This window comes from Liolophura sinensis, chromosome 3, assembly GCF_032854445.1.
Source record: "Liolophura sinensis isolate JHLJ2023 chromosome 3, CUHK_Ljap_v2, whole genome shotgun sequence".
Taxonomy (NCBI): Eukaryota; Metazoa; Mollusca; class Polyplacophora; order Chitonida; family Chitonidae; genus Liolophura; species Liolophura sinensis.
The window spans coordinates 23,009,763-23,026,447 of NC_088297.1; the positions used below are offsets into that span (position 1 = coordinate 23,009,763).

Genomic DNA, 16,685 nt, shown 5'->3' on the forward strand with positions numbered 1-16,685 from the left:
AATTTCCGGGGCCTATGAGGCCCCTAGACACGGTTATTTAAGTTTTCTTCCTGAAGACCCCAAAAGGCTTGTGTATCTTGCCCTTATTTTAGTATACAGTATAGTGTACTTCGTCTCTGCAGCCGCCCCCCCCCCCCCACCCCACAACCACCTGAGCCATCCACCCAACCACGTCAAACAACATCCAGATAAATCTTATTTATTGGCGTTAACGGTGTTTCACGCAACAATGGAGAATATATCTGGTATATAATGGTGAAAGGAAACCGGACAGAGCCCAAGGGAAACCACCTGAAATAATTTATTGTTTCACACTTTGCTGGTCATCATAATTTTCAGCAATACTTGTAATCTCGCCTTACAGAGTCTTAAGCACTCGTCCATTGCTTATATTAGCAAACCCTGATCACGTGTTACATGGTTATACCATTTCCCGATATTTACTTATGAACGATATAAAATCCGGGTTTATTACCTGCCAATAAAAAAAATTGGGGCGTATAAAGTGGTGTAGGCCTATAAATCGGCCGTGATCAGTTTGGGATAATACCGCATGACTAATTTATTCCATAATATTGGATGAGGTGTTAGGCCAAATACTTCCCAGATTAGACGACGGCAAAGCACTGCCGGGGTTTACGACCTGTTGGAATAATAAAGACGACTACGTGTAATGTGGAGAGTAAAGTCACACCTATTTAGAAGAGTGACACCTAATTACAGGATGAGGAGTAAAATCAAATCTATTTATACCAGTGACACCTAGCCTACATGCAGGATGGAAAATAAAATAAGATCTACTTACAGCAGTGACTCCTACATACAGGGTGGAGAGTACAATAAGATCTACTTACAGCAGTGACATATACATACAGGATGGAGAGTAAAATAAGATCTACTTACAACAGTGACACCTACATACAGGGTGGAGAGTAAAATAAGATCTACTTAGAGCAGTGACACCTACATACAGGATGGAGAGTAAAATCAGATCTACTTACAGCAGCGACACCTGCATACAGGGTGGATAGTGAAATCAAGCCTACTTACACCAGTGACACCTACATACTTGGTGGAGAGTAAAATAAGATCTACTTATACCAGTGACCCCTACATACAGGGTGGAGAGTACAACAACATCTACTTACAGCAGTGACTCCTACATACAGGGTTGAGAATGAAATCAGATCTACTTACAGCAGTGACACCTACATACAGGGTTGAGAGTAAAATCAGATCTACTTATACCAGTGACACCTACATAGAGGGTGGAGAGTAAAATCATATCTACTTACAGCAGTGACACATACATACAGGGTGGAGAGTAAAATCAGATCTATTTACAGCAGTGACACCTACATACAGGGTTGAGAGTAAAATCAGATCTACTTATACCAGTGACACCTACATACAGGGTTGAGAGTAAAATCAGATCTACTTATACCAGTGACACCTACATACAGGGTGGAGAGAAAAATCAGACCTACTTACACCAGTGACACCTACATTCAGGGTGGAGAGTAAAATCAGATCTACTTACACCAGTGACACCTACATATAGGGGAGGGAGAAAAATCAGACCTGTGGATAGGCGTGGGCCTGGCTTCCTTCCACCATAATGACATCTATATGCAGAATCTAGAGTAAAATCAGGCCTATTTATAGCAGTGACACCTGCATACAGGGTGGAGAGTAAAATCAGATCTACGTATACTAATGAAATCTACATACAGGGTGGAGGGTAAAATAAGATCTGCTTGTACCAGTGACACCTATATGAACGGTGAAGAGTAAAATCAGATCTACTTACAGCAGTGACACCTACACACAGGGTGGAGAGTGAAAACAGATCTGCTTGTACCAGTGACACCTATATAAACGGTGGAGAGTAAAATCAGATCTACTTACACCAGTGACACATACATACAGGGTGGTGAGTAAAATAAGATCTACTTACACCAGTGACACATACATACAGGGTGGAGAGTAAAATCAGATCTACTTACACCAGTGACACCTACATACAAGGTTGAGAGTAAAATCAGATCTACTGATACCAGTGACACCTACATACAGGGTTGAGAGTAAAATTAGATCTACTTATACCAGTGACACCTACATACAGGGTGAAGAGTAAAATCATAACTACTTATACCAGTGACACCTACATACAGGGTTGAGAGTAAAATTAGATCTATTTATACCAGTGACACCTACATACAGGGTTGAGAGTAAAATTAGATCTATTCATACCAGTAACACCTACATACAGGGTTGAGAGTAAAATTAGATCTATTCATACCAGTGACACCTACATACAGGGTTGAGAGTAAAATTAGATCTAGTTATACCAGTGACACCTACATACAGGGTGGAGAGTAAAATCAGATCTACTGATACCAGTGACACCTAGATACAGGGTTGAGAGTAAAATTAGATCTACTTATACCAGTGACACCTACATACAGGGTGGAGAGTAAAATCAGACCTTCTCATACCAGTGACACCTAGATACAGGGTTGAGAGTAAAATTAGATCTACTTATACCAGTGACACCTACATACAGGGTTGAGAGTAAAATTAGATCTATTCATACCAGTGACACCTACATACAGGGTGGAGATTAAAATCAGACCTACTTATACCAGTGACACCTATATACAGGGTAGAGAGTAAAATCAGATCTACTTATACCAGTGACACCTATATAAAGGGTGGAGAGTAAAATCAGATCTACGTACACCAGCAACATCTGTATACAGGGTGGAGGGTAAAATCAGACGTACGTATACCAGTGACACCTACATACAGGGTTGAGAGTAAAATCAGACCTACTTATACCAGTGACACCTACATACAGGGTTGAGAGTAAAATTAGATCTACTTACACCAGTGACACCTACATACAGGGTGGAGAGTAAAATCAGGCATACTTACAGCAGTGACACCTACATACATGGTTGAGAGTAAAATCAGATCTACTTACACCAGTGACACCTACATACAGGGTTGAGAGTAAAATCAGATCTATTTACAGCAGTGACACCTACATACAGGGTGGAGAGTAAAATCAGATCTACTTATACCAGTGACACCTACATACAGGGTTGAGAGTGAAATCAGATCTACTTACAGCAGTGACACCTACATACAGGGTTGAGAGTGAAATCAGATCTACTTACACCAGTGACACCTACATACAGGGTTGAGAGTAAAATCAGATCTATTTACACCAGTGACACATACATACAGGGTTGAGAATGAAATCAGATCTACTTACAGCAGTGACACCTACATACAGGGTTGAGAGTAAAATCAGATCTACTTATACCAGTGACACCTACATAGAGGGTGGAGAGTAAAATCATATCTACTTACAGCAGTGACACATGCATACAGGGTTGAGAGTAAAATTAGATCTACTTACAGCAGTGACACCTACATACAGGGTTGAGAGTAAAATCAGATCTGCTTATACCAGTGACACCTACATACAGGGTGGAGAGAAAAATCAGACCTACTTACAGCAGTGACACCTACATTCAGGGTGGAGAGTAAAATCAGATCTACTTACACCAGTGACACATACATACAGGGTTGAGAGTAAAATCATAACTACTTACACCAGTGACACCTACATACAGGGTGGAGAGTAAAATCAGATCTATTTACAGCAGTGACACCTACATACAGGGTGGAGAGTAAAATTAGACCTATTTACAGCAGTGACACCTACATACAGGGTGGATAGTAAAATTAGATCTACTTACAGCAGTGACACCTACATACAGGGTGGAGAGTAAAATCAGATCTACTTTCAGCAGTGACACATACATACAGGGTGGAGAGTAAAATCATATCTACTTACAGCAGTGATACCTACATACAGGGTGGAGAGTAAAATCAGACCTACTTACCCCAGTGGCACCTGCGTACAGGCTACAGAGTAAAATCAGATCTGCTTGTAAACAATGAAAACAATGCAAAGTAAGCAGACCCCAGGACACATAGTCCACCAGCATAGTTCTGCGGATATGTACACCTGCTCACCACAAAAGGCCACAGTATGCAGAATAATTTATTTTTAATTGAATTATACAAATGTGTCTTGGGATATTTGTAAACTGAGATGGAGATCGGTGTGAACAGCCGAATCTCCGTATTTTGTCCGTGTACAAGCTTACGGCATAAGATTCTTCGTGAAAACGCACAAGTTATATTATTACAAAAACTAGTGCAAATATAGGGATTCGTATTACACCGAAATATTTCTCACAGCTTGCATAAATTCACATAAGTTAAAGAAATGCTCATGTTTGAACTAAGCTAAAAGCATTCCTCAAAACATGGAGCTAAATGAGCCAAAGGCTTATTTTTGCATATTCCTAAAGTTAAAAACATTGCAGGACATTGAAACTGTCACACCTGAAGGCTAAATACACTTTGATTACTTTTCCAGAAAGAATTTCTTACCTATAAGCTATATTTCTCATTTTTTATTTTTAAATCGTCTCAAATGCCTATCTGTTTGGGGTTAAATCCAGTTTGTTTTCACCGCCAGTACTCTAATCACGTGACCAAAGAGTTTACTGATGATTGGCTCAGAGGAGATTATGAATAGGCACAAGGACGCACAGGAGTAATTGGTGTCCAAGAGAATGAGGACCTATTAAACGTCCGGCAGCAGGAAGTTGACGTCATTTCCCAGCCCATCATGATGACGTCACATTAAAGACAGTATGACATTACGACAGAAATTGATACACTGCAATGTTGTAGACACTACAATCTATTCTTGATGTAACGATGACTCGAGGTCCTGTTTCACACTAGCGCCACCTCACGGGATTAAAAATTATGCCGCCTCCCCATTAGTGTTTAAAATGGTTTATAGAAACGTATGAGGGTTCTTGTAATTCATATATATCTGCACGAGGATGAGAATGACGTTTAAAATGAGAACAATGCAATCTGAGCACTTTGGGATAATGTACAGAAACCATTTTCTTCTTTTCCAAACACATTGACGTTACTGATCGCTTGTTATCGAGATCTTCTGGACCATGTCCGGGATTTACTTATCTATCTGATTGTTGTTTAACCCCATATAACACAAAATTCTTTGAGCAATATTCTATCAGACATTAAGCCTCAAAATTCTTTTGGCACACTAATGCTTTCAGCTATACCCATGAATGCAAAATTCTGTTGGCACACTAATGCTGTCAGCTATACCCATGCATGCAAAATTCTGTTGGCACACTAATGCTATCAGCTATACCCATGGATGCAAAATTCTGTTGGCACACTAATGCTGTCAGCTATACCCATGGATACAAAATTCTGTTGGCACACTAATGCTGTCAGCTATACCCATGGATGCAAAATTATTTTGACACCCTAGTGCCGTCAGCCAGACCTATATATCTTCAAATTGTTTTGTAGAGCGTCCTCTTCGGGACCGGTAGATCCAGGATCAATCCTTGATTGAGTCACACCTAGTCACACCTAAGACTTTAAAAGAGGAACTTTCTCGCTTGGCGTTCAGCATGAAGGGGATAGTGCAACGACTGGTTGATCCGTATCAGTATAATGGCTCGGGCGGGGCGGCTCACTTGCCTTCGGTAAGTCGTCTTAGTGAAGCAGCACTAAATAAAAGAGCGGTGGAAATCCGTCCTGCAACAAGGAGGCACATTACACGTACATGCACCCTAATGATTCCTTCGTCGTCATATGACTGAAAAATTGTTGAGTACGACGTTAAACCCCAAGCACTCACTCACTCAAATTGTTTTTGTAATATATTGCTCTTTAATATAGTTTTTACCGCGTAAGTCCATCGCAATTGATTAAAGCTTCGAGTTTCTTTCACAGTATCACTGTAAGACATACCTGATCAACATTCTTTTGACACAATAACACGTCAAGCACAAAGCTTCAAGGTTCTTTTAAAACAGAACACATTGACTGGTTTGATTTCAGAAGATTATTTAGTCACAGTAACACTGCCAAATATATTAGGCAACTCAAAGGATTTCTTCTGGACACGGTGAGACTGTAAGATAAACATATATAGTGCATTTAAGATTCCTTTGACACACAGATACCGTCAAACATATCAAGTCAAGTTCCCTTGATACATTCATAATGCCAAAAATTATGTTTCAAGGTTCTACTGACATAACAGCGCTAAGAGATAGAGCTCCAGTGTTCTTTTGCAGTAAGAATCTCTTCAACATTCTAAAAGTTGGGCGCAGTAACATCAAAAGACATAAGCTGATCTGCAGCGTTGGGAGTGTTTTTATACAGGAGCCAAAAATACATGGCAGATAAAAGATGCAATAATACTGTCAAAGAGCTTCGCCAGAAACCCCCAAAGTGTAAATAAAGTCAAATGAAATGTTTTTACAAAAGATATCTTCCGCGCAACTAATAAAGTTTTACAGGAAAATACGGGTAACTTCTCCGACACAACTACAACGTATTGTTTCCTTTATAGTTTCATATTCGGTGTGAAACTCTTTGGTGAAATTAATTTTATAAAGTCTGAAACCCCCATGGCGTGATGTAAAAAAGGGATTGTCTTTTACGATCGCCAATAGACATTCTGCGCCTTTGTGATAAACAAAATGTTTCTGAAAATTTGGTTGGATAAAACTGGACCAAAGATGCTAAAACCGCCTTTGTCCTCCAAATACTAATTTTTAAATGAGTGTTTTGCGCCATACGCAAGAATATTTTACTTATACTACGGCGTCCAGCATTATATTTGTAGGGCACCGGATAGAATCCCTGGGAAACTCACGAATATCCTCAGGTTGCCGAAATAATCCGTTGTTAATGTATTGGACTGAGGTCACCATATACACTGAATTCTATTTACCATTTGCTCCTCTCAGTATACGATGATGTACGTTTTTATGTCATGTTACACTTGTCCTCATTCTTAATGACATTTAATCATGCAAATATTCTCCGTCTGCAAGAAACTCAAAGTCACAAAGGTACAAATGTACCACGGAAATAGGTTTATCTAAACAGTCTAACCGTGTTGTTTAAACAGGGGAACTAACTCTGATGGTGGTTGGCCTCAGCACTTGATAGGCGTGTGTGTGTCTTGCTCGTCATGTAGTGTTCATCAGGACTCTTTTTCCAGTCCAGGATGCTGCTGACCAATAGTGATCAGTTATCCACTAAAACCTAAAATCTTACAGGTTTTAGGAAAACTCAAAAATGAAGTATACATAAGATGGAAAGTCGGAGAAAGTTAATTGTAAACATCGTCTTAAACATTTTTCCCATTTTTCTTTACCTACTATACGGTAGGTATTCGGGACCACCTTCTGGTATGCTAGTGTATCGTCTTTGCATAAAAAAGTCCTAAATAGGGATGTGATTTATGTCCAATAAATATATTTGAGCTTGAATTTTGTGTTTTCTCCTGACAAACGTTTAAAAGGCGTATTTTAATCATATTTATAATATATTCCTTACTAATATCCTGATTCAGATTTAACGCGTGCGTTTAGATATAAACAACAATTTTACATTCCAAACAATCTATTAGACCAGCATCACATCATAAAATGGAACTTTCCTATGCACTAAAAGGTGGTCCCAAATACCCCCCATACAAACAATATTTTAAAATGTTCCTTTCTCTGTAATGAAAAATTTAAAAAATATTTAAGACCAAGCTTACAAAGAACTTTTCACACCTTTTCAACCGAAATTTGCATGATTTTTAATAAATTCAACGACAGATACATGTAATGGATTTTATGCCATGTCACAACAATGCATATTATCTAATCTGTACAGGTTATGCCATGTCACAAGAATGCATATTACCTTATCTGTACAGGTTACGCCATGTCACAAGAATGTATGTTATCTGATCTGTATAGGTTACGCCATGTCACAAAAATGTATGTTATCTGATCTGTACATGCTACGCGATTTCACAAGAATGTGTGTTATTTGATCTGTATATTTTATGCCATGTCACAAGAATGCATGTTATCTGATCTGTATATTTTATGCCATGTCACAAGAATGCACGTTATTTGATCTGTATATTTTATGCAATGTCACAAGAATGCATGTTATCTGATCTGTACATTTTATGCCATGTCACAAGAATGCATGTTATCTGATCTGTGCAGGTTATGCCATGTCACAGAAAGGCATGCTATCTGATTTGTACAGATTATGCCATGTCATAGATAGGCATGTTATCTGATCTGTAAAGGTTAAGCCATTTCACAAGAATGCATGTTATCTGATCTGTACAGGTTATGCCATGTCACAAAAATGCATGTTATCTGTTCTGTACATTTTATGACATGTCACAAGAATGCATGTTATCTGATCTGCACAGGTTATGACATGTCACAAGAATGCACGTTATTTGATCTGTATAGGTTATACCTTGTCACAAGAATGCATGTTATCTGATCTGTACCGGTTACGCCATGTCACAAGAATGCATGTTATCTGATCTGTACAGGTTACGCCATGTCACAAGAATGCATGTTATCTGATCTGTGCAGGTTACGCCATGTCACAAGAATGCATGTTATCTAATCTGTACAGGTTACGCCATTTCACAAGAATGCATGTTATCGGATCTGTACATTTTATGCCATGTCACAAGAATGCAAGTTATCTGATCTGTACATTTTTTGCCATCTCACAAAAATGCATGTTATCTCACTGTACAGGTTATTTTATAACTTCTCCCCACAACTCGTGCTAGTCCTTAAAGTCTTATAAATTATGGTTTCAAACCGCATCTAAAATTATACATTGCTGCTCGAGGATGTTGAGGATTTCGAATGTGTTAAATATATCTCAAACCGAAAGCCCAGTAAATAATACATATAATGCAGTACGCAAATAGTAAATCGTGGTACCACTTGGACAAAATAAAATAATATACTTTCTACCTTGTTAGCACAAATTGGACACACCAAAGCATATGTGCTGCCTACCTGGTTAGCACAAAATGGACACACCAAGTATATGTACTATCTACCTGGTTAGCACAAATTGGACACACCACGTATATGCATTTTCTACCTGGTTAGCACAAATTGGACACACCAAAGCATATGCACTGCCTACCTGGTTAGCACAAATTGAACACACTAAGTATATGTACTACCTACCTGCTTAGCACAAAGTGGACACACCAAAGCATATGTGCTGCCTACCTCGTTAGCACACACTGAACACACCAAGTATATGTCCTATCCACCTGGTTAGCATAAACTGGACACACCAAAGTATATGTACTATCTATCTGGTTAGCACAAATTGGACACACCAAAGCATATGTGCTGCCTACCTCTTTAGCACACACTGAACACACAAAGTATATGTCCTATCTACCTGGTTAGCATAAACTGGACACACCAAAGTAAATGTACTATCTATCTGGTTAGCACAAATTGGACACACGAAGTATATGTACTATCTACCTGGTTAGCACAAATTGGACACACCACATATATGCACTTTCTACCTGGTTAGCACAAATTGGACACACCACGTATATGCACTTTCTACCTGGTTAGCACAAATTAGACACACCAAAGCATATGTGCTGCCTACCTGGTTAGCACAAACTGAACACACCAAGTATATGTCCTATCTACCTGGTTAGCACAAATTGGACACACTAAGTATATGTATTATCTACCTCGTTAGCACAAACTGAACACACCAAGTATATGTCCTATCTACCTGGTTACCACAAACTGGACACACCAAAGTATATGTACTATCTACCTCGTTAGCACAAATTGGACACACTAAGTATATGTACTATCTACCTCGTGAGCACAAAGTGGACACACCAAAAGTATATGCACTATCTACCTGGTTAGCACAAATTGGACACACCAAAGCATATGTGCTGCCTACCTCGTTAGCACAAACTGAACACACCAAGTATATATCCTATCTACCTGGTTAGCACAAATCGGACACACCAAAGTATATGTACTATCTACCTGGTTAGCACAAGTTGGACACACCAAGTATATGTACTATCTACCTGGTTAGCACAAATTGGACACACCAAATATATGTACCATCTACCTCGTGAGCACAAAGTGGACACACCAAATTATATGTACTATCTACCTGGTTAGCACAAACTGGACACACCAAAGTATATGTCTTATCTACCTGGTTAGCACAAACTGGACACACCAAAGTATGTGTACTATCTACCTGGTTATCACAAATTGGACACAGCAAGTATATGTGCTGCTTACCTGGTTAGAACAAATTGGACACCAGAAGTACATGTACTATCTACCTGGTTAGCACAAACTGGACATGCCAAGTATATGTACTGTCTATCTCGTTAGCACAAATTGGACACACCAAATTATATGCACTATCCACCTCGTTAGCACAAATTGGACACACCAAAGCATATGTGCTGCCTACCTCGTTAGCACAAACTGAACACACCATGTATATGTACTATCTACCTGGTTAGCACAAATTAGACACACCAAAGTATAAGCACTATCTACCTGGTTAGCACAAATTAGACACACCAAAGCATATGTGCTGCCTACCTGGTTAGCACAAATTGGACACACCAAGTATATGTACTATCTACCTGGTTAGCACAAATTGGACACACCAAACCATATGTGCTGCCTACCTCGTTAGCACAAACTGAACACATCAAGTATATGTTCTATCTACCTGGTTAGCACAAATCGGACACACCAAAGTATATGTACTATCTACCTCGTTAGCACAAATCGGACACACCAAGTATATGTACAATCTACCTGGTTAGCACAAACTGGACACACCAAGTATATGCACTATCTACTTGGTCAGCACAAACTGGACACACCAAGTATATGTATTATCTTCCTGTTTAGTACTAACTGAACACACTAAGTATATGTACTATCTAACTGGTAGGCACAAATTGGGCACACCACGCACCATGTAGCATGTTGGTATAGACACACACCTAGTATCTTCTAGAGTGATGACTCAGACTGGAAACACGATATTCTCATTTAAAGCGTAAGCGGAGGCCTCCATGACCCAGGTGGGTAGTGTGCAAGCACGACCCAATGACCCATGCTTTTCACTAGCTCATGCTGGCTTTCTCTCCGACAGTACGTGGGAAGATCTGTGAGGAACTTGGGGATGGTGGTGGTTTTCCCCAGGGGTTCTGCTCGGATTCCTCTCAGCATAACGCTGGCGGCCGTCGTATAAGTGAAATATTCTTGAGGACGGCATAAAACACCAAACAAATAAATAAATAAATAGCTAAAACAAATCGAATGCAAAAACCACAAACGCATATCTTCAAAATGCCGTGGATTAAAACTTCACAAATCACTATATAACCCACGTAGAATTAAGGATAGTCTGCTCGCTCTCTTATTAAACATGTGACATTTGGAGACATTTTGTTTCTGAACATTGGCATGACTGGAGTTAATAATTATCTTTTGGGCGTTATTTTGCTCCATTGACCTCCTATAACCTCAGATTTTCAGTTTTCCCAACAATGCCTACACTTTCATGTATGCATTTCAAGTTCGGTTATTTCCAGCTGATAGAGACATAAAACTTGACACCACTATAGCCCTTGGTTGATAAGATCCCTAGTTCGTATCCAGCAGCAGGGATTAGTCAAACGAAGGCTTTTGTCAAGAGGTTCTATTGTATACCAAAAACCCCTTAATATTCTTTAGTGCCTAAACTAAAACAGCCCTCAATCACGTAAATAAATATTAATTTAAAAAAGTCACTAAAGTACAGGAAATATGATCCCAGTTGCAGATTCTTACACTCAAACAATTAATCTGTTAATTTTAACAAAAAGTCTGTTGTCTGAGTGATGCTAGATTGTGTTCTGTTATTATGGCACAATATTCTCTCAAATTCAACACAACATCCTGTTAGTCTAATACAATTATTTTGCTGAACTGATAGAATGTGTGTATTCTATTCAACAGAACAATCTACTTCAATAATAGAAAACATTCTAGCATCACTCAGGCATCAGACGTTCTGTTAAATTAACAGAATAATTTTGGATGGTACATTACCGAATCGTTAGACTCAATAAATCTTACTGTAAATAAACATCGTATCACCAGACAGTTTAAAAGACAGCTTTACGCGTCTTTGATAATAGACTGCGGAAGATATCATTGACTTTTTAATGTGCGATTGTTAGCTCTATATGCTGCACAAACAAACCCTGGGATTAATCCGCAGGTGAGGGGACTTCTTTGTGGCATCTTGTGACAGCTAAATGGTTTCTCATCATTAAGGTGTTTGATCAGGTTACTTCGGCTGTGTGTACAGTAACATCATCTAGTAGCCTATAAAACACCAGCTTAACACCCTATCCTCTCATCACTCCATCATGAAGACTCTCATCGCTGTTGTGTTAGCTCTGACCGTTCTGCAGGCGACCGCTGTGGTAAGATTCCTTATCGGTTGTTTGCTTTGGTTGTGAAATTGGTATATTTTTTTTTATATATATTCAAGGGGACTATGTGACCAGTGGTCTAAGACGTTCGTGTGACCAATTACTCAGTCTTTAAGCTCGCCAATGACCCCTTATTCATTCCGCCAATATATATGATACGCATATCTGTACGTCACACGTCTTCAGTGAGCAAGGCCGTTTACGCACTCTTGACGCTCTTTAACGACTCATGAGTTCAACCAATATCATCTGCACATCTGTACGTAACACGTGGGAAAGTTCGTCAGTAACCTGACAAAGGTTCATCGTTTATTCCGGGCACTTAAGTTTCAACCACCCATGTATGCATGAAAATGACCGCCATCGGGCTAAACAACAATAAAATAAGTAAAACAAAAAAATAATATAAAACAATAGCTCTTAATGTAACTCTTTACTACAGCGCATGTAAAGATGCACTGATTTCTTCTTGACGTGTGTTTTTTGTTTGACGGGTACGTTCTCAAACGTTCATGAACGTCCTCGTGCGTGTAGTGCTTGCACCAGGACGGCCGTTCACCTATTGGATTCCATGCTGACTGCACTTTTCATGACGATGTGTTTGCATAATTATCTTGTCCGATTTCACTCTTTTGTGAAGCCCAAGCAACTCCAGATTCTTTCCTACAATGAAGTCCGTTATCAGTCTTCATTGATGTTCTGGATCTGCCGCCTGTCACGCTTGCATCATCACGTAGTCAGGATTCTGTTGCACCGAAAGAAGTCTGGTAACCCCGTCAGCCTGATTTCCTCCTCCCTTCAGACAGTTCACTATTGTATATGCGAAATGCGTAATTTGACTTACAGAAGTGAGCTTTGCAATTATACTTTAATGTTTGTCATTTATCACCTGCTTCCAGTTGGAGTCCTGTATGTAGCTGAGCGCTTTAGTTAGCACCTGGTTAGTGTGCTTGTGCGTCACAATGACCCAGAAGCCTATCATCAGCGCGGTCGTTGTGAGATAAAGTTCAGCTGATGCTAGCTTCCTCTTCGGTCGCGCGTGGGAAGGCGTAAATAGGCCTAAGTAAATAAATAAATAAATGAATAAATAAAATGCTCTCAATTGGGATTACAGCCTTAACCCCGATAAGGCCTCATTCTGCTCATACTCTTCAAGTGTAAAATAAACCTATCCTTACTAAACATCGATCAATTAAGCACATAAATAAATTACTGCATGTTAGACAGCAACTAATGAATTATTTCCTATTTCATGTGATGTTCTGCTTTTCCCTTGTATTCCCTTGTTCCCCGAATACAACGCCAGCCTCTGGACGTGAATGAAGCGGAAGTTGACAGACCTGGTAGGGCTATTTACACTTTTTTTTTAGAATCTTTCACTTCTTGACCTTTTTTGTTTCACCTTGGATTTGAATTTTCAAGGCAAAACCTTCTTTACAGGGATGTTGCATTTGCTTTGTTTCCAGATAAAAGATTCATGTAGGCCTATATATACTATAACTATGGATACAGACTACCTTAACATTTTGAACCGCTATTTGTTGCACTGAAGTTTATGCAAATGAAAATCTAGAAAATTAAATAGATTCTTTTTTCTGATGTATCATCATACCGGAAAACCTCTTTTAGACGCGTTCGCTGGTTATAAAAATAACTCACGCCTGACTGGGTAAAAGTGATAACATGGCGGCGCTTTAGATTTTTTGCTTTCTTTGAACCGGTGATATCAGGGTTATACGACATCACAAAAATAAACGGCATACTATATGGATGCATATATACATTGGGTCTAGTGATGTCTTTTCTCTTGTTGGGAGCGGAAGACCCAGGATCAACCCTGGGTCGAGTCACACCTAAGACTTTAAAAGAGGAAGTTGTAACTTCCTCGCTTGGCGTTCAGCATGAAGGGGATAGTGCAACGACTGGTTGACAATTATCAGCATAATGGCTCGGGCGGTGCGGCTTACTTGCCTTCGGTAAGGCGTCTCAGTGAAGCAGCACTAAATAAAAGAGCGGTGGAAATCCGTCCAGCAACAAGGAGGCACATTACACGCACTCTAAGGATTCCTTCGTCGTCATATGACTGAAAAATTAAGTACGACGTTCAACCTCAATCACTCACTCACTTAAGAGCTTAGGCCAGAAAATTTTAATCAAATACATATATCATAAGTCAAGAGCTCCGTCCCACTCATCTGAACAACTCAGTACATAACATCAATATTAGATAGGAAAATTAGGCAGACTAGATGTGAGTTCATTAATGTTTTCAATTTTCTTCTGTAACCAGCTCGCTGGGGGAGATACTGCGACCAGTCCTATTACAACAACAGCGGTGTGATAACAAGTCCTAACTACCCTCAGAATTATGATAACAACCTAGACTGCGATTACGTCATCAACCCGACGCTGTACGGACGCTATGAGATGCGATTTTACCTCTGTGACTTCGATGTGGAAGCGTCTGTATTTGGCGGATGCTCAGACTGGGTGGACTTCAACGGGACGCAGCGGATTTGTGGGATTCAATTGGGCGAGATGAAGTGTGAGTGTGGCGACCATATCGTTATCATTTGCGCGGTGGCAGTGCTATCCTGGTCGTCAGTTGGCAAGGAAGTTTTAGATTCTGATAGCTGACTGCCCGTGAAGGCTTGGTGAAAGTAAACGAAAAGCTTCGCTCATTCAGGCGTTTAAAAGCCACTTGCCATACACGGGTATGGTGTGCATGGTTGTCTGTATGTCATGATTGTCTATACGTCATGAATGTCTGTACGTCATGGTTGTCTTTACTTCATGATTGTCTGTACGTCATGGTTATCTGTACGCCATGGTTGTATATGTGTCATGGTTGTCTGTACGTCATGGTTGTCTGTGCATCGTGGTTGTCTGTACGTCATGAATGTCTGTACGTCATAATTGTCAGTATGTCATGCTTGTCTGTATGTCATGATTGTCTGTATGTCATGGTTGTCTGTACTTCATGATTGTCTGTACGTCATGGTTATCTGTACTTCATGATTGTCTGGACGTCATGGTTATCCGTACGTCATGATTGTCTGTACGCCATGGTTGTATGTTCGTCATGGTTGTCTGGACGTCATGGTTGTCTTACGTCATGGTTGTCTGTACGTCATGGTTCTCTGTACGCCATAATTGTCAGTATGTCATGGTTGTCTGTACGTCATGATTGTCTGTACCTCATGGTTGTATGTGCGTCACGATTGTTTGTACATCATGCACAGGTCATGAAGGAACGTTTGTCTCTAGCATTGTTTGTACATATATAGAAGCTGACAAAGAAGTTTCTGTATGGCGTTAAAAGTCAATCACTATTAAATAAACGTGTAAAATACAATCCAATACAAGCCAGCAAATCAAGATTTCCCCATAAGTGATGGACAATACAGCAAAGACATTACCTAGATACATACGAAACGTTTGACAAACTTAGCCACACTATTTTACTTAAATCGTACTTAGTTCAATTTTTTTTACGCTAAATTCGTTTAACATCATTTCAGTTTTGGGCACTGGGTTTTTCGAGTTGAAATTTCACACAGATTGGCGTACGACACGACGTGGCTTTAGGATTGCATATTGTGCCGGCTGTTATAACTGGAACGCTGTGTCGGCAATGTGCAGGAACAGGCATTCCCGTTTGGCGAATACAGGCTGGCAAAACGGATACTTCCCGAACGGTTCCTTCGGAAATGGATGGCCGAACATCACTCGCTACAACCAGTCCCAGCATTGGGGATGGCCTAGCCAGTAAACCGAAACTTTGAATACATAGCTTCTCTTAATGATACACATCATTTGACAAATAATTAATAAAATACGTAACCGTGGATGAATCTGCATCAAATCAATTAAAAATACAAAGTCTGAGACCTTTGTTTATTCAAATAAATAAAACTTGTTCTGATGCTATCACATTCATGATTTCAGCTTACTTAATTGTCGACTAATTAAGGATTGGTTTTCAGTAGTGATAGGTACATGCTGAATGCGTATAACCGGTTCTGGACTCATCACATATTCACATCAATGTGGTAAATGGATTACCTTTACGTTACCTTTATGGCCTTTGCCTTTTAGGAGCGGTCTGACTTTTTGTCATACTGTTCAGGTAGCAAATCTGTCAGCTTTATTTAAAAACCATATACATAGAGATTATCACAACAATGTGTGATCG

General features: G+C 39.6%; 1 protein-coding gene across 1 annotated transcript; it reads left to right on the top strand.

Moving 5' to 3' along the window:
* The first annotated feature begins 12,424 nt into the window (after positions 1 to 12,424).
* Positions 12,425 to 16,685, top strand: LOC135463474 (deleted in malignant brain tumors 1 protein-like). Its single transcript, XM_064740731.1, has 4 exons — positions 12,425 to 12,481; positions 13,797 to 13,833; positions 14,781 to 15,035; positions 16,012 to 16,685. Exons 1-4 carry the CDS (start codon positions 12,425 to 12,427, stop codon positions 16,260 to 16,262), a joined length of 600 nt encoding a protein of 199 aa, XP_064596801.1. The 3' UTR covers positions 16,263 to 16,685.